This window comes from Sardina pilchardus, chromosome 14 (genome assembly GCF_963854185.1).
Source record: "Sardina pilchardus chromosome 14, fSarPil1.1, whole genome shotgun sequence".
NCBI classification, from domain to species: domain Eukaryota; kingdom Metazoa; phylum Chordata; class Actinopteri; order Clupeiformes; family Clupeidae; genus Sardina; species Sardina pilchardus.
The window spans coordinates 33000568-33021019 of NC_085007.1; the positions used below are offsets into that span (position 1 = coordinate 33000568).

Below are 20452 nucleotides of genomic sequence, written 5' to 3' on the forward strand. Positions count from 1 at the left end.
AAATTGGGTGTGGTGTTCTGGGGTGTGTTCTGTTTTTACTTTATTTCATTTGCATTATTACATTGCATGTGAATGCAATGTACTGTTATCCCTATTCTTCTTAATATAGTTATTATTCTTCCTCCGACAAAAGTCCACGTTTTATAACGCTAAAACCACTTAACCGTTTGACGTCATTCAAACACTCCTACAAAGGTCTTGTAACGGAGATTTGTCCAATGTATTTTTCACATTTCTGAACTTAATACTTGTAGAGATATTTACGATAAAAGATTTTAAAATTCCCATAGAGTTAACATTGAGACCCTTAGGCGGCAAAGATTAATTGTTACGTCAGTGCTCAGCTGTCAGTAATCAAGGATCTTTGATCCAAATGCCACTGCTGCACCAGGCTGTAACAGCTATGAAAACATTCCACCATGCCACTGCTGTAAACCAGGACGTTATCGTCTTGTCTCCTGCTACTCCTTACTTGATTTGTTTATCGTTACAGTACAGTTTGCATTCGGTAACGTTATCAACAGCTAAAGACAATCTAACCTAACATCAACGTAAACACTGTATTTAGCTAACGGCAAGCAAGTTACTAGCAAGTTACAAGCAACTAGTTGCACCATTTAGGTTCAAGCGTTCTTATCACAGTCGTCTCTAGTACAAACTGCATTGCTATCATTTTCACGTTTGTTTGCTAGCAAGCTAGTCGTTTCGGGACTTGCCAGCCAGGCAATCATTTAAATCTTTCGGCACCATTCACAAATTAAAAACCTTTGTTAACAGCTTATTGTACATTCCTATTAGGACAATCACACACCTGGAAACACTTCGAAGAACATACTAGATCATCTTGTAATATGTGTAGCCTACATAAAATATCCCACTGTAAGCTAACGTTACATTTGCTAGATATCCTACCTGTTGCTGCATCATCGTTGATTGATTGGCGTTGTTTGAGATTGTATTCCGTATTCCAATGGTGTCTAAATCTATAGTCTATGGCCTACTTTTAACCTGCATTAGTGTAGATATGAAGGCTATAAGCTATCCTACCAGTCGTCACTGTAGGCTACTAAAGTGAGTTATTTTCCAAAATAGCCTATATCCACAATTTTGATGCATTTTCATAAATCACTTTTTAAATGTGACTTTCCAAGTAATTTCAGTGGAATTGTAATTGGGTTATTGTTATTTATCTATTCTTCTGTGTAGCCTAGTTGTCTTTTTAACTACAGGCCTAATACAATGTTTTACACAGTCAGCAACCTTTTTGCATAACATGCAATGGTAATTCCTTCCATGGAATTACATTTTCTAGTTGAAAAGAGTAGCATTTACCTTAGTACTGCACTGATAGCACTGATTTATTATCATTATTATTGTTGTTGTTGTTGTTGTTGTTGTTGTTGTTGTTGTTGTTGTTGTTGTTGTAAAGAAGACATATATGGTTATGTATATAATCTCGGTTCTCTGAAAGAGAATGTTAACCTTTTCTCTTTTATTGACTCCTGAATCTGGCCAAATGGTTGCTTCAGCAGAGATGGCCTTACATAGGATAAGGTATGCAAAATATTTGCCTAAGATAGGTGTTTGGAGTTTGATTCAGTTCAATGATGTCACCAGGGGTGGACTTCCCAATGGTTAACATCTCAGAGAACCAAGATACATTGATATTGATATTTTACCCACCATTCAAAGAGGGTCACAGTAAGCTCTATGGAAGGAGAACCATTCCCTCTGTAGGCATTAAGGGCTTATTCTAAGTTAGTGGACACCCAATGATTCGAATTAACAGGTGACTAAACACAAACTACAAATGTAATTCCAAGGGATTACCAGAGCATACATTTAGTTACAGTAGCCCTTATTTATCAACCGAGCGTAAAACCAGCGCAGATCTGAGCGCAGAAATCATCTTATGACGAGGCTCACGTGTTATTCATGAAACTTTCGTATCACTCCCATTCCAGCGTAAGAATAAACTTGTGTTGATAAATGTGGCGGCAGGAAACAAGCGTGATTTAAATATCACACCACTATATACAGTGGGTATAGTAAGTATTCACACCCATGCTAAAGTTGACTAAAAAGAGGAATATAAAATCATCTTTTGAGAATTGATTGTAATGCCTTAATTCAAAAAATGAGTAAAAATCAAACTGCTAAGGACACAAATTTTCTTTGTGATTGAAGAATGTATCGTAAATAGATAAATGTTCTTCCTTAAATACAGGTTGCATAAGTAATTGACCCCTATGTTAAATTCCCATAGGAGCAGGAGGATTTTTTATATGTTTTTATTTTTAAAGGCCAGCTATTTCATGGATCCAGGATATTATGCATCCTGATAAAGTTCCCTTGGCCTTTGAAATTAAAACAGCCCCACATCATCACATACGCTTCACCATAGCTAGAGATTGGCATGGTGCTTTTTCCAGTTAGCCTATTAGCCTGTTTGATTTGCATTGAGCTCAATGAGCATCAAACAGGCTAATAGGCTAACTGGAAAAAGCACCATGCCAATCTCTAGCTATGGTGAAGGGTATGTGATGATGTGGGGCTATTTTAATTTCAAAGGCCAAGGGAACTTTATCAAGATGCATAATATCCTGGATCCATGAAATAGCTGGCCTTTAAAAATAAAAACATATAAAAAATCCTCCTGCTCCTATGGGAATTTAACATAGGGTCCAATTACTTATGCAACCTCTATTTAAGGAAGAACATTTATCTATTTACGATACATTCTTCAATCACAAAGAAAATTAGTGTCCTTAGCGGTTTGATTTTTACTCATTTTTTGAATTAAGGCATTACAATCAATTCTCAAAAGATGATTTTATATTCCTCTTTTTAGTCAACTTTAGCATGGGTGTGAATACTTACTATACCCACTGTATGCTTGTTTTAATGGCCTCACCTAGAATTTACGACATAAAGGTGCATTATACGTCCAAAAGAGAAACATTTATGATCGAGGCACATGACCTCCAGCTGAACCTTTGACAGCTAGAAATGTCACCAAGGAAGGCGGGAAACTAGAGCGATTTAAGGCGAGACATTAGTTGAATAGGGTCAAATTTTTAAATAATCGATATCACCATGAAACTTCTCCAGTTCATTACTTACACAAGTATGAAAAAAAATGTATTACAAGTTTTTGAAATGTGTATGTCTAATTATGCAAATTAGGCATTATCTCGTGATTTTGCATATATTTCCGGTAGATAGATCTGAACATATGATAAAGCCAGGTGCAAAATTATTCTTTCATTTTGTTTACAAACAAGATTACAATAAATTTGAGGATATCTGCTTTCATTGCCTAGGAAATCCAAATATACTGTCCATAGCCTTAAAAAAAAAAGATTTTTGCCATGCTTTTTTGATCAAAATGTCACATAAATCAGGCCAGGAATGATTTAATAACAAATCCCTTTTTAAATATCTTCAGAATATTGTTAAGTGTATAACTGGAAAGTTTGGTGTACGTAGGTGCTACTTAGGCTGACAAGTATCTACTGGAAAATGACAAAAAAACGTAAAAAAATCATTTTGAGAAAACAGCCTTGAAACAGCCAATGAGATGCGTTCTCAGCTTAGACTCGTCTTTGAACTTTCGCGATCGATTGCGGATACAAAGGAAATGTCCATATTTGGATTGCACAACGTCATACAGGAGAAACAGGGCTTTCCAACGGTGTCTCACACGATATGCTTCGGATCACGGTCGCGGTAGTACATGAAACATTACAATGAGAACTTTTGAGGAAATGTGGAGAAATATATAGGCGCGAGTAGACAAAATGTAATGAAAAAAACATTTAAATGTGTCAATCGGACGTTGTTGTAGTAGGGTGATAGAATACATGCTGAGGTAGCAAACTAGCACAGAATCTCAAAATTGACCACTGCATCCAAATACGATGTTTTCACCTGCCATGTCTCGCCTTAAGTGCAACAGACTCTATTTTTACAGAGAGAACGCATGATACCGGTACTATAAATACATTACAAAACCATACGACACTGAAATTTGCCCTTTGAAAATAATTAAAAATGTAAAATTCATGAATGTCGCATTTGCCAAAGAGAAAGTAATCATCTCCTATATGGCTATCCTAAGCCATCAAATGTGTCAATATAGACTACATTACAGCAAATAGACTACAGGACTACAGATGTACAGGAAAAGTGTTATGTCCGAGATATTCCATGAATTCAACTCTTCAACTTTCTAATCCACCGCCGATTTACTGCTGCACGGTGCTATGCCGCCTAAAAAAACTTGAGTACACGAGTTAGACTAGACGTGAGATTCGAGCGTAGCCACCAATCACGTTCAAATTGATAAATGCTATGCTTTACATGGAAATAAGTGCACGCCTGTTTTAAGTCGTACGCATGTTTCATAAATGAGGGCCATTTTGTGTAGTTTACACCATGTTGTTATTAGACAGGTATTGCTAGAGGGATTGGTTATAGGGATTTAGGGAAAATATGTAATTGCGATTGCGATATAATTGTGGTGGTTGCTAGGGTAATTAACATTGGTTGCTAGGGTGTTGCTAGAGTACATATAGTGGTTGCTATGTCAAATAAAATGCTGATTGCAAGGATAATCATGTTGGTTGCAAGGTTGACATGCTTTAATGGATATTGACAGAGAAATAATTTAATGTAGTGTATAGGTAGATAGATTAATAGATGTTAATAGGACTATAGTTTAATGGATGAATTTATGGTTGGAAGTGGATGGATGGAGAGAGGGTTGGATGGAAAGCGGCTTGTTTTAATATTACTAGGGTAATTGTAATAGGGTGTTGATGGGGTACATATGCCGGTTGCCATGTCAAATAAAGTGGTTGCTAATAGACAAATAGTTGACATAGTTTATCACTAATGCCTGTAAGTAAACTGCCTTTCACAGAGACTTCACAAAACAACACAATCTTGTATTTGCAAATCATGTGATAGTGTAGAAAGCTGTAAAACAGAATGAAAGGTACCTGCTCCTCTTTGACATTTTCACAGAACCACTGAATGCCATGGTTAGCTGTGACAACAATGGTGACATCTCCAGCGGTGTGTTCATTAACACGAAATTGCTCAGAGAAGGCAGCAGGCTGAAGGCTCTCCAGGTTCACTAGATACTTCAGTTTCAGATCGCGGGCAGCTGCCTTGCACTCACTGAACTGCTGGATGAACCTTTTAAAGCGATATCGGATTCTCTTTCGTGTCACAAAGTGGTAGTCTTGAATGTGAGCACGCATATCCTTGGGCAAAAAAGATTTGTAGCTATAGGAAAAAAGTTGGATAAATGTCTGAGTAAAGGAAACAGAATGCACTTTGTTGTATACTCCTGCAATAAGATTGAATGAGGTAAAGTAAGGCAAGTTCAAGTTCAAGTTTATTGTCATGTGCTCATAAAAGAATGTATCAATGTTTTCATTTTCCAGCACTATGACCATTCAAAGCACTACACAAGATGAGGTTTTGTGGGGATTAAGCTAAATTCTTTATCCACTGTCAAAGATCTGTGCAATTCTCAAATTATGTAAAAAAAAAAAAAAAAAAACACTCCAAACTTCACCTTGTTCATTTTTATGGAAAGCAGTATGCTTTTAACACATTACCACCTATAATATGTACACAACATGGATGGAGTATATGGTCATTGGTAAATCTCCACACCACAAGCTACAGACAAACACACAGAGACTAATTGCAACAAGATGTCTAAAGGCTAAAGTTTTATAGTTATTAAAGGCATATCATGCAATTTCAGGTATTTTTTGGCAACTCGAGTTATTGAGATACATTTATATTTTACTTTGCCGTTGTAAATAGCCTACTTCTGAAGCCTTTTTCCCCTGTGCAAAATGAAAAAGCTTTTGTTGTGGAGGCAAAGGACTAACAACAGACTAGCCTGAGCCAGCCGAACTTTAGCACCGCCTACAACATTTTCCGGCGGGAAGTTCGGTCGGGCCTTTCTCTGTTGGGCTGCTACTACGTGCTGCACAGATCTCTCCCGACAAATCAAATTGTCAGGGTATATTATTTCCATGCAGTTTGCCTTTTCTTTTAGCCTATATGAAAACGGAGGTTTGATCACAGATTGTCACACTATTATTTCTATATTATAAAGCCAACGTGGATATGTGGGGGAAAACTCCGGTTTCACTTTCACTTTCATCAAGGTAAAACAGCATGTTTGAATGATGCTGCTCCCATTTGTTTGAAATGTCTGTTTGCTCATTGGGGTAACGACACCCTCTCCCAGATATTCATTGCATGTTTGTAGTAGGCTATGGTTTGAAGGAAATATTTTTTTTAAACAAAGGAGGGAAAACGTTTTCCAAATAGCCTACCCTGCTACATATTTCGTTTTCTTAGATTTCACTATTGGGTGTTGTACAAGATACTCTGACAGTGCAATAACATTTAAAAAAGACCAGAAGATATGAGTGCAGAGCTGTCCCCCGGCCCTGTATCAGTTGAAACACGCCCCATAATTACAGCCCAACGGATTAGTTTCAGACTCACATTCTGACCAGAATTGTGAGTATGACGCGGTCAGGCTAACAACAGGCAAGGACTTCAAAGAGCTATATCTTTGACAAGGTAATGTTTCACAATTCTTGTGAGATGTCTTGAAGTTGCGTTAACATGATCACAATAACAAAATTATTGTTTCGAAGTCAAGAATCAATGCTTTAAAAAAAATGATTTGGGGGCCCCCCTTCACCTTGACGTCATCAGTAATATTAAATATAGTGTGATACTTCACACTAGTGGCCATCCTAGATTCTGCTTGACCCTAGGGTTGTGCCGCCGATGGACGATATCATCGTCCATTGTGATGGTTGACAGACATCACGATGGAAAGAAACCATCGTGATGCCACGCCCCCACACTTATTTCTGCTGTAGACTTATGGTGCCTTCATGTGCTATGGTAATTATGGTAAATACCAAAAGCCGAAGTCAAAAATGCACATGAACACCATCTCATGTGGTATTTTCCACTGGGCAACTTGTAGAATATTTTGATGGACGAGTTGCCGAGATGAGATAACCTTTGACATTTTCAACATGGCGAAAGAGTTGTGAATGATAGCATTGTGCACTACTAAACATTTTTTGCTACTGTTAGCGAATCGTTTTTGTAGCCTATACAATGTTGTGTCATTGACAATTGTAATATAATGCTTTAACACTCAGTTTCAATTTTTAAAAAGCTGTTATGGTATGGTGTTACCTACCCAGAGCGATATGCTAGCTAGCAGTAAATAGGAGTCTCTAGTGATGAGTGACAGGCAATTTACTCATTTCTTAACAGTACGGCAACAAAAGCACTTCAACACAACACACTGGTAACTACCAGTTCACAAATGGAAAATATCATCTTTTCCATAGCACGTGAATGCAGCATTACATTAGCTAAAACATAAAAAACTAAAAACCTTTCCCTGGAAATGAAATTGATCCTAGAATTGATGCATATGTAGGGCGCTTTAGAGGCTGTCAGCCAAACAGTGCAAAATTAAAAGAGGTAGGCCTTTTAGTCTGATACTGTCCTGTTCAAATAAGTCTTCATTGCGACGTGAATGTGTTACTGTCTTTTTAGGCTACATGTCTCGCAGCCTACATTGAACGTAAAACATGTAGCCTAATAATGTTTAAGAAGACAATAGTCCAAGTTAATTATCATTGTTACGACTAGGAAATTCTAGCACTACATTTTTGCGAGACTACAGCCAAATGCGTCCTTCTCCACCGTGTTAAACTAAACCATTTGTTTTGTTATTCTTATAGGATCAGAAGCTATAAGTCTTTCACTGTAAGGCTTGTAATTTACTACAGATATACTACGGATATACTACAGGTGAAGAGGGTAAACAAATTAACAAGCAGATATCACTATGAAACTTCACCAGTTGATTATCTAGATCAATATGAAAAATAAATGTATTACAAGTTTCTGAAATGTAATGTTTGAATATGCAAATTAGGCATGATGTAATTAAATATGCGCTGTTTTGCATAAACTTAAAAAGATAAAATCTGAACATTGGATAAAGCCATTTTCATTTTTTTTTTCTTTTCATTTTGTTGACATAAGAGATGAAAAGTATTTTAGAGAGGGAATTATGGCTATCTCGTTTAGATAATAATTAGATAATTAGATAATAAATAGATAATAATTCAGAAAATATTATACCAGCCTTTAAAAAAAATCATTTTTTTGGAATAAAATGTCATGTAAATCAGGCTAAGAATAATATATTAACAAACCCCTCTGTAAAAACCTTCTAAACATGGTTAGGTATGAGACTGAAAAGTTTGGTGTACTGTATGTAGATGCTTGTGAAGTGGAGATTTCGTTCTCAGAGTGAGAACAAAAGCCTACTTTTTAAAAGGCTTGTTCATATTGTGAGGGATGTTCATATCCCTCACAATCAGGCACAATATTACCCTAACCCACTCAATGCATCTTTTGCACAAAATGTTTTTTTAAGACATAAATTCAATATTTATCAGGCTCAAAATCCTATCCTTACCTGTTGTCATTGTAAATGTCCACAGGGGACTGGCCCCTCTCTTTAGCCAATCTCATCATATCCAGCACAGCCATACCCAGACATTCCTCTTGAGCTTCATGACTAACTGGAATGCTCAACCAGCCATTTAGAAAGTCACACCTCCACTGACAGAAAAAGGAAAGATAAGGTTAATAAGATTTATCATTTTATCGTTTATTAAGAACAACGAGTTACATACGTTTGTTCACTAAACGTGGATGGGTCAAATGCAGAGGATGAAGTTCCCTATGTTGGCCACAGGAGCATTTGTATTGAGCTCAATGAGCATCAAACCAGCTAATAGGCTAACTGAAATAACACCATGCCCATCTCTAGGTATGGTGAAGGGTATGTGAAATAATCTGCCTGTCTCTATAGGAATTTAACACAGGGGTGCCAATACGTATGACCCCTGTATTTTTAGGAAGAACTATCTTACGTAAAATACGTATTAATATTTATTTCTGATACATTAGTCATTCACAAAGAAAACTGGTGTTCATTCTTTTACTTAAGGCATTACGATCAATTTCCAAAAGATGATTTTATATTCCTCTTTTTAGTCAACTTTAGCATAGGTGCCAACACTTTTGACCGTCACTGTACAACCATAAACATGTACAACCATACACATTTAATGATCTTAAGAGAGGCCTTTAGTGACCTCTAAAAGAAAAAAAAAAATAATACCATTACCAGAGGGGCTTCTTATGGCAAAGCAGCCTAATTGTTTGAGAATAAATGCTGAATGCAGTCTGATGACTGCATTGATGTTTACCTGAGCAGACATATTCTCACCTGAGCAAATAGATAAGCCATGACTGTATCATCTAAAACAGGGGTTTCTGAGCCTTTAGTAACTCCATAGCGATGGGCACTACCAGGCCCACTGCTGTGCCAGCCAGGAAAATAAAACCTGTAATAGTGGAGAGTAAAGGAAGGGGGCAAAATACTACAGTGAGATACAAGCCATCTGAAATTACACCACATACCTTCTGCTTTGAGTGAGTGTGCCCCTTTAACAGCACATTTCTAAAGTGGGGTTTTGGGGATTGGATAGAAGTCATCAAAGCTTTTCACAAAAAAATATTCACTATTTTTGAGGCGTTTTATGTTCCATTCCTGAACAATACAAGTAATTAGGCATTAAGGAAATATATGGAAGCATATGTGTTTCAAAATCCAAATCAAAACAAAAGGAGAGCATTGTTGTAGATGTAGCAAAATAATCATTATATATCGATTGTGTTATGTTCATAATTGTTGGAAGTAACTGCACAGCCCTACAGTGTTGGCTGCATTTCTGTGGGAGATAAAGTGACCAACCCTTTACCCTGAGAGAAGATGACCAAAGGGGATACAGTGACCAACCCTTTGCCCTTGGGGGATATAAAACGTAGAAAGGCAAGCACTCCAGAGAATATAACAGAGAAACAGGATGTGTGGTGGGAGTCATGACAGTATATACCTTATCCTGAAGAGCAGCTTTTCGCATGCTGAGTCATCCAGTTTAAAGATGTGATTGGGCGGAAACCACATCCTATCACTTTCTCTCATAAGTCCAAAAAGGTTGAAGTACATTGGGTTCACACCTGAGACAACAGAGGAAAAAAGTTGAGAGCTCACAAACAAACAATTCATATACTACACTAAACACAAACAACAACAGATACATTGTAACTACAGTGCATGCAAAGAAATGCACTGAGTTGTTCTTCGGTGTCTTCTTATACTTATCAACTTTCTTTGTTTCTAATTCAGCTTAAACCGCTTAAAACGGACATAGGGCCTTTCCCAATACAAAGTACATTAAAGAACTGTCTCCTATTCTCAAAGGTTACGAAGTTAAGATCGGGAGTGCACTCTTGAGGATGTGAGGACACAGTACACCCAATCTGTGGTTTGAGACAGAAGCGTTCTTGTCAACAGCTCAGCTCAAGAGCCTAGTCTTTACCTACTGCTATATTGGCCTACTCAGTATTTTCCTCAACATCTACAATAAAATACATAACTCATCAGCTTGTGTGCATTTATTTTTTGAAAACTTTCATTAAATGAATTAAAACAAATGTTCGCATGCTGATGGCAGGAATAACGTAAGTTTATAACTGTGTAGATGATAGTGTTGTATTTAGCTAATCCTACGAGGCTGTTGCGAGTTTACAAGATTTCCCCCTCTTTCAATTTTGACTTTCAGCGCTCTGAACACTGCGGAAAAAAACGGACAGGGCCGAGGGCTTTTTACCACCGAGGGCGCTGAGCACTGTGAACGCTGAACTTGTATTGATTCCAATGGGAAAGACAGCTAGTCACACATTACATCTAGCTATTGTTTCACATAGGCTAATCTACGGTGGCCCTGAAGTGCAAAGCACAACGGCAAATCACACAACACAACACAAATAAGACAACACAACACAAAGAGAGAAATCACGGCCCTGAAGTGCACAACACAACGGCAAATCACACAACACAACACAAAGAGACAACACAACACAAAAAAGACAAAAAACGGCCCCAAAGTGCACGAAAAAACGGCCCCAAAGTGCACAACACAACGGCAAATCACACAACACAACACAAAAAGAGACAACACAACACAACTAGAATGCATTTCCCGGTGGGAAAGTGCGAAATGTGCTTGCTCAGACGCGCCACGACAGCGCCCGGTAGGAGACACGACCGCTTGTCCTCAGGTCAAAGCGCCAAAGTTTGGCCAAGACGCGAAGCTGCTTCGAGTTTGGCGGTGTTGCCCTCGATTGCCGAATTCTTACACTGACCTGACAAGTTGCCTAGATTCATCAGTGGTATGGCCCAGAGCACCTCCAATGTAAAAATGTAGATGTCATCCCAAAGACGTAAAGAGATATGAGCCAAAATGCATTTTTGCTAATTGCGGCGCCCCCTAGTGGCCAAATTACAACACATTTACTGAGGCTACTTTGGATGGTGTCCAAAATCATGCCGCCAAATATGGTCTCAATACCTCAAAGCGTCTCCGAGATTTGACCTCACTTCCTGTTTGGACACTTCAACATAGAATTTGATTGGCTGTCAAGGGCTAACGCTTTGATGTATGAAAATGAAATGTACACCTCTAAGGTCTGTAGACCTTGTGTTGAATTAAGTATGAGTTGTTCTCGTGTAGCCAGCATGAAACACGTAACCACTGAAGGAAGGAGGGAGACTAAGGAACTAGGCATGTTTCTAGAACAAATACGAGTAGCCTAATGTTATAGCTATTATTATATGGCTCTCTAGAATGTTGAGAGAGCTCCCATTCACTTTGAATGGGCCTCCCCAACGTTCTACCGGTGATTAATATGTATAATCACCGGTGAAAGTATATAATGACCGCTGTCAATGGCAACGGGTTTTGTGCTTCTAATTCACGTCTTTCATATCAATCCGCAACAAAGCCGTTCGCTGGTTGCAATGGAATTTCATTGGAAGTTCCCAAGTATGTTGCCAGGCAACACGTAACAACTGTCAACTGTGGCGAACTATTTATTTTCTAGAAGTCAGCGGAAGCCACCAAACGGTAGCCAAGTCATTGCTAAAGACACATTGAGATAAGTTTCATTTCTCTTTTTGGCAAGTAGCCATATAATAAGCGGGATAATGTATAGAACGCCGGTCATTATCGGAAAATAATTCCCTTCAGGACGAAGCAAAACCCCTCCGCTGCGCGTCGGGGTTCTGTTCATCCTGTCGGGAATTATTTTCCGATAATGACCGGCGTTCTATACATTATCCCTTACTTCTGTTATGCGGGAACATCCGCAGTTTACTCACTGTTAAATAAGTTGCAATGTGTTATAGCCTCAAATGGATGGTAAAATAAACAGGACGACTCACCTGTTCAAATGATGTAATAGGATAAAATTTGGTTTTGATATGTCAAAGCAACCAGGCTGTTACTGGTTAACGTTTCTGAATATGAAATCGATTTTGGATTGGTTGCATGTGATAAAAGCTGTGCCATTTCCTGTCCAGACAGCATTCATATTCAGAAATACTGTACACCGGCAACAAAGACACACACACACACACACACACACAAACAACTCTTTCAAACAGAAACGTCAGTCCGTTACATCTGCCTCTTGTCCACAAACTGCATGTTGCTGAGTTGACCAGCAACGAAGACTTTCACATAAACACACACACACACACACACTTACACACACACATACACATCACCCCCTCAAACACAAATATCTGTCTGTTACGTCTGCCTCATGTCCACAAACTGCATGTTGCACAGTTCACCCACATCTACCCACAATTCTTTGATTTATAAATAACCCCACCATTAAAAAACTGCAATGTGTCAAATCTTATCATACAACAATTGGGTTCTATGAAGCGGTTTCTTTGTTTCTGATTGGCCGAGAGACGTTCCATGAGTTGAGATATCCCACGATAATCCACTCGGACTTTTCACAGCTAATAATAAATCACTCCGCGATACAATGTCAAATTGTCAAGTGTAAACCGAACTGTCACGTTGCATCCAAGCTGAAATACAGACGCTCAGAACATAGAATATGACGGAGGTGGATATTAGCTAGTTGGATGGCATGTAGGCTAAGTAAAATAGTGATGTTTCAAAGCTAAAAGCATGTCCTAACCAGACGCAATGCGAGCTAACGTTTATTAGGCTAGATTCTACATTGCTTGACAACGGGAGAGATAGAACTAACGACTGGCTTTTGGCCATAGCAACGTGCTTTTAGAACTAACGACTGGCCTTTGGCCATAGCAACCATCCATTTAGAACTAGTAACGGCAGTTTGTCCTGCATGAAGTAGAAATTTGTGGCGGAGAGAAGTTAGTTCTACAAACAAGACAGTTTTAGCGATTTAAACGTTTACATGATAATGGGAAATTAGCACAAAAAAGAAGTGGTAGAATTGTTGTATAAAAGCAATATAGCACTCGTAATCGTGGGTTGTTGTTGGATATTCCCACGGGTGTTGTTCGGCCGTAGCCTCGAGGCCGGAGGCTACGGCCGAACAACACCCGTGGGAATATCTAGCAACAACCCACTCCCACTCGTGCTATATTGCTTAAATATGTATATACTGCATGGGCAATTCCATGCAAAACTGTCAAGTCCATAACCCCACACAGCATCATACTATGATGTGGATGATGATTTCTTAAAAGTTTACCATTTCGCTCTTCTTGTTTGTACAACATATTCGATGACATTGTTAACATAATCATTTGCATTATATAAATGTAACCCCCTTTTCCACTCTTATGTCTCAACATATACTGGAGTCACATTCATAAACATAAACAGGATCCTAGGTTCTCAATTTGCTGGACTCACTTTCTACCATAAAGTTAAAGAATAGTAATAACAGAAGAAAAGGTAAGAAGGTGTTGATGGCGTGATTAACTAGTGTGGTCCCTCCACTGAAGAATTTCTATACCACTGCCCTGATGGAAATATGTAAATCCTCAGAAATGTCAAGTGACTACAGTTACTTCTACCTGCTTTGATATATCATTTCATAAAAAGAAATTTGGCCATAATAATTATATTGCAATTATATCAATTCAAGTTTTCTTTGCAGCACAAACAACAATAGGCTACAGTTTACTTTACTTCAGGGCGTAATGTTAACAACTTCGTTAACATTAAGTTTGTTTGTTTGTTGTTCTGTATTGACAGCAGAAGGCAGAATGCAGGTGCACGCAATGGATATGTTTTTAAAGAGAGTGCATTCGCTTCCACATGAACCTCTGAATGTGCTGCACCAGAACAAAGACACTGAATGCTATGCTTTCTATCGTGCGTGTGGCTCGTTTTTCAGATTTGTTTGCTAAATTTAAAAAAGCCACACAATTTAACAGAGTCGCTCATTCTAGCCTGCAAATGGTTAAAGTGATGCTAGGGCCAGATGCTGCATAAGAAATGGAAAAACTCCACTGACCAGTTGGCCTTGCCAGTTGATCGCTAACGTGAGATACGTGGATGATGAGATTTCAGATCATTTTATTTGGCAAAGAACTGGACAATGCTACCGGAGATGAGATGTTCAGGGTAACAGAATTGTTGCCTGCTTTACAAATCATGAGCGTACAGGGGAGCTACATCCGGTGCAGAACTGAAGTGTTGAATTAGCTTCCACTATTAAAGTAGCTATAACAGATGTGGGAGATGGACCAGTCATCTAAAATGAATTGTACGCGTCGCGAACGGAACGCTTCAGTTACGCGTCCAGTATAGCTTTCCAGTTAAGTTAGCAGGGATATGCGTAGTTTGCACTGACGGGGCAGCATCGATGACAGGTCAAGTCAAGCTTCATAACGAAAGCCAAGCAGAAAAATCCTGCCATGGTAGCGACACATTGAGTGTCGGAAAACTCTTAACTGTAAAAAAAATATATATGCCCCCGACCTTGCTTTGAATCAAGTCGTAAAAATAGTTAATTATAGCCTATGTTAAGTCACGTCCCCTTCAAACACAATTACCCTATCCTCTGCAATGAAATGGGTATCCAAAATATCACATATGTTAAAGGCCGTATTGCAAGGTTTGCATTATTAAACAAATTTGCATTAGGTACTACTCATCTAAACTGTTATCCATTGTAGGCCTATTTGATGTTGCAATGATTTGAGGTTTGCAATGATTCTTCTTTCCCCCTCAATGTACTCTATTGCGTCACGTTGGGGACCACTGAACAAGCCCCCTTGAGATTGACATGAGAGAGGAGTAAAGAGAAACGGGCAAGACACGGTTCAGCAGTAAAAAGTGCAGATTATAGATAGATACATAGATATATACAGATATCCTAGATAGATACAGTATATAGACATATAGATATATATCACGTCACATTTTGCTGGTTGGGGGTGGCCTGACCAGCGATCACGCAGTCCACCACTGCAGTTTACATGGAATAGCACTGCCTTGCCTAGCCTACCACACGCACCTGCCATACACAGCTTACTTTCTCCCTGTCTTGGTAAGCCATACCCTGACGGTGTCAATGACAATCAATCAGGAGGAGTAGTTATTGAAAATAATCACGCTTTAGACATGACCAGCCTACTTGGCAGCAGCTTGCAACAGGGGGATTCATAGGTGGCACATAGACCATACAGCTAGCATGAATGCAAATATTTTTAGATCTTCTGACTAAGTTTACTGTACTTATTCAAACGACATCAGCACCACTGCCACTGGATATAAAGCAAACATTGACTTTCACTTGGTGCTTCATTGACTGTAAAAAAGTGTAATAATATTATCTATGCACTGCCTGATGTAGACTAGCTTGACTTGCTAGCTCGATGAGTTGCGAAATGATATCAGCAACACGTACTCGTTCCATATTAAACTTAGGCTACAGTTAACATAGTTTGGCTTTCCAGGCTACTTGGACCATGCATTTAATTACCTTTCACTGCCTTCACGTCTGCCAGGCTCCAAACTGTCTTCATAACAGCAGTTGCAATTCAGTATAAACAGCCTCGGTAAAGTTAAAACCAACTAGCGATGCTAGTCGCGATTAGCATTTGAACTGCAGTTAGGTAACCTACCCTCATAACTAGACGGCTTCCCAGGCTACTTGGACCATGCATTTCATTACCTTTCACTGCCTTCACGTCTGCCAGGCTCCAAACTGTCTTCATAACAGCAGTTGCAATTCAGTATAAACAGCCTCGGTAAAGTTAAAACCAACTAGCGATGCTAGTCGCGATTAGCATTTGAACTGCAGTTAGCTAACCTACCCTCATAACTAGACCTCTCAAATTCCGAAAAATGCATTAAAATAACATTGGACTACGTTGTTATTTTTGTTAAACCTTAGGGTGGCTATGATATAAATGGTGTAACGAAATTTGAAGTGTAAATATACAAACTTTATGAAAGTGTAAGCCACAACCTTTTCCTACAGGAATACATGGAAAACATAACCCCATAACCTCCATAAGGAGACCTCCCCAAATTCAGAAACATTTATTAAATTGAAATGGACAACAACGTTATCTTTGGTAAACTCTTAGGTGGCTATGATATAAATTATGTGACGAAATTCGAAGTCTAAACACACTTACTGTTGAAAGTGTAACTGCGATTTCCATAGGACTACATTCTAATTAAAATCCTCGTTGCCTCACGCACACCACTCTACTTCCGGTATTTCGCCTGCTTTGTGGGGGTGTCATATGATCCTCTGAGTGAAATACCCAGAATGCTCAGGTCAATACAAATGATCCAAAACACACCGTCACTGAGAAACATCGTGTGATTGTCTACTATATATAACAACTGAACACACATTGTATTCAACAGCGAGTAAGTCCGTACTTGTCCCTCGGGACCATGGCATCTCTAAGAATTACCCAGTCTCAAGGTGAGACAACGATGCGGACAAGCCTAGAATTACACCATTGGTGTACCGTTGCGGACCATCCCATATCAGTCAATCGAGGATTGAGTAGTATCGAGTTTGAAATCATGATGTCATTGAACTGTATGCGTCAGACTTGGAACAATGCTGTGCTGTGACATACACATCAGTATCTTTTACAAGAATGGCAATAAATAGATTTTTTTTTTTAAATATCAACATTGTATCTTAAATCACTCTGAAATGTCCTTTTGGCATGACCTAAAGCAATTTAAGATGAGCTATTCCGATTAATAGTATACATTCACCAACACTCACGTTTTTGCTAATTATAGAGCCATCGACAGACCAAATAACACCAAATTTATTGGGGGTGCTTTCAATGGGGTCTCAAGTCATCCCACCAAATATGGCTTTCATACGTCACAGCATATCCAAGATAGGCGCACTTCCTGTTTGGCGGCTTCGCTCGCTGAATTTAATTGATTATCACAGGCGAACGCTTGGACGTATGAAGGCGAAATCAAGGCGGTTGATCCGCCTTTGTCTGTAGATCATGTGTGCCAAGTTTCATGACGATCGGATAAACTATGCGGCCAGGGTAGCTTTACTTTGACTTTGGACAAAATTCAAAATGGCGGAAAATCCATCATGGCGGAAAATGACATCATATGGCGCGTTGGAATCGGCTGAGTCAGAGGATTCCAATGGTATAAGTTTTATCAAAATCGGCCATACGGATCAAAAGTTACGGGCATGAACATGTTTTCCATCTTTGACCAGTTGGTGGCGCTAGAGCGTGAGAGTGGCGAGCATGAAACCTGGTGGTGTCAATCAAGGTAGTCTCCTCTATCAGCATACCAAATTCCATGACTTTATGTCTTACGGTTTGGGCTACAGGTGGAAAAATGTGTGGGCATCAGCGCTCAAAAGTCGCTTTTCCATTCATTCCTATGGGGAAAAATCGACCGGAAAAACTGGAATAACGGGAGAACGACAAGGCGTATCGAAAAGCTTTATACAAGCCACCATCCTCGCATCAGGACGCACGCGTGAGAAGTGGAACGGCGTCTCTAGCTCCAAATCCCTAGGACAAGATAGGGAGACAAAAATGTTCCGCAAGATAAATAAATTTGATAATAATAGGAAGAACAATAGTGTGCTGCTTTCAGCAAGCACACTAAAAAGAGAAAACACGGCCCCGAAGTGCACAACACAACGACAAAAAGAGACAACACAACACAAAAAGAGAAAACACGGCGCCGAAGTGCACAACACAACGGCAAATCACACAACACAACACAGAGACAACACAACACAAACAGAGACAACACAACACAAAAAGAGAAAACACAACATAAAAAGAGAAAACACGGCCCCGAAGTGCACAACACAACGGCAAATCACACAACACAACACAAAAAGAGGCAACACAACGGAAGAGGTAGGTACCTTCAGGCCACATGAATCGTCGGTGATTGGACAAAAGAACTGGGACACGTACATGTACAGCCCGCAGAAAATAGCATGCTGGGTCTTCACATGTCCATAAGAACCCATAGTAATGGAATATCCACGTTGTGTTTTATTCATAATATGTTTGGTAGATGTATAATCCAACTCATACAAAAGCAACAAGTTCGAAACAAATCATCTGACTGCGAATTGAAATCAGGAAGTAAAACAGCTTGTAGCTCTGTCACCGTTCTAGATACCGTCATATACCATATAGCCTATGGTCATTTTCGTGAGATCCTCCTGGTTACCATGGTAGCTACCCCACGTGTCTTTCTGCGAGGAGATATTCGAAACCGGAGGAGATTGGGCAAGAGAGCTGTTAATCAGACTCCCCAGCTTTGAATGACGACAGTACTAGTCAGCCACATGCCTCGTCATTGAAAACCGGATAATGTTGAAGCCAAAGGGTAGACAATTTCAGTGATATGCGACTTTACTTTATTCTGATCGTTTATCAGAAAGTTGCAAGGTTGTAATAGCGGATAGGGACACTAGGGGCGGGAGGAAATGTGACTGTTTTCGATAAAACTGGTCAGTCAAGCAAAACAACGATTTCTAAGCGATTTTATGACTATGAAAAAGTTGCATAGGGTCTCTTTAAAGAGACATGCAGGCTGAAATAATTAGAAGATTTAATGGTGCATACTGACAATAAAACTCTTATTACACAAGAACCCCTTTGAGTAGAAGCATAATATCGGTGTCAAATGAAAGCTAACATTCTGGAGATTGTATTGATATCCACACTTGCATGACACTGACTGTCATAGAATCAAAGAAAAAAGATAACTTCACACATTAATTTGCTTATTTAAGAGCAGTTCTTTTGTCCAATCAGCGACGATTCATGTGGCCCGAGGGTACCTACCTCTTCCGTTTTGGTCAATGTCGTTGTGTTGTCTCTTTTTGTGTTGTGTTGTGTGATTTGCCGTTGTGTTGTGCACTTCGGGGCCGTGTTGTCTCTTTTTGTGTTGTGTTGTCTCTTATTGTGTTGTGTTGTGTGATTTGCCGTTGTGTTGTGCACTTCGGAGCTGTGTTTTCTCTTTTTGTGTTGTGTTGTCTCTGTTTGTGTTGTGTTGTCTCTTTTTGTGTTGTGTTGTGCACTTCGGGGCTGTGTTTTCTCTTTTTGTGTTGTGTTGTCTCTGTTTGTGTTGTGTTGTCTCTTTTTGTGTTGTGTTGTCTCTTTTTGTGTTGTGTTGTGCACTTCGGCGCCGTGTTTTCTCTTTTTGTGTTGTGTTGTCTCTTTTTGTGTTGTGTTGTGTGATTTGCCGTTGTGTTGTGCACTTCTGGGCCATGTTTTCTCTTTTTGTGTTGTGTTGTCTCTTTTTGTGTTGTGTTGTGTGATTTGCCGTTGTGTTTTGCACTTCAGGACCACCGTACTAATCTCCAATGTAAAACAATTAGCTTGCTAGCTTGCTAGCTATCTAGCTAACTGTTGAACTTCAGTAAGCTATGATATAACTTAGCCATATTTGACTTAGTTGTAGGTAATGTTTATATTACAAGTGAATTAGAATTTTTACCATGAACACACAGATAACTCTTACACCAACCTTATTTTGTGCCTTTTATTCACGTTTTGTTTTATTCACTTCGTAATGATTGAATCATTTTTCCTGCCCACTTCAATGCAGATGGTTTCTATTATTCCAAAAGTTTGCCTAGAAATATAGACGCACCCTAGTGACAGCAAATGTAACTTGTAGCTTGTGGCGACGTCGAGTTCCTCGCAGCCGACTGCCATGGATGCAGCACAAACGAGTTTACATTTCACCCGAAAGGATGACAACAGGGCAAGTGCAGAGCAAAGTGGATATTTCTTCAACAGGAGGAGATACTACCAATGTGCAGAAACATTTCCGTAGGCTACAGTGAGTTCTATGACTTTGTAAGCTACACCGAAACTACCAAAGGAAAAAATCAATCAATGGTTGCGCAATGACCACTGCAATAAGGGAATATTTGATGGTTCACTAAT

General features: G+C 39.2%; 1 protein-coding gene across 5 annotated transcripts in view; it reads right to left on the reverse strand.

Moving 5' to 3' along the window:
* Positions 1 to 20452, reverse strand: part of jak2a (Janus kinase 2a) — a 146871-nt gene that overhangs the window by 81485 nt on the left and 44934 nt on the right. For all 5 annotated transcript variants that reach the window (XM_062554041.1, XM_062554045.1, XM_062554044.1 and 2 more), the window contains 4 exons: positions 10047 to 10170; positions 9377 to 9494; positions 8558 to 8703; positions 5004 to 5292 (listed from right to left, as the gene is read on the reverse strand). In XM_062554041.1, the coding sequence (XP_062410025.1) occupies positions 5004 to 5292; positions 8558 to 8703; positions 9377 to 9494; positions 10047 to 10170 (677 nt within the window). The remainder of the gene's footprint in view (positions 1 to 5003; positions 5293 to 8557; positions 8704 to 9376; positions 9495 to 10046; positions 10171 to 20452) is intronic.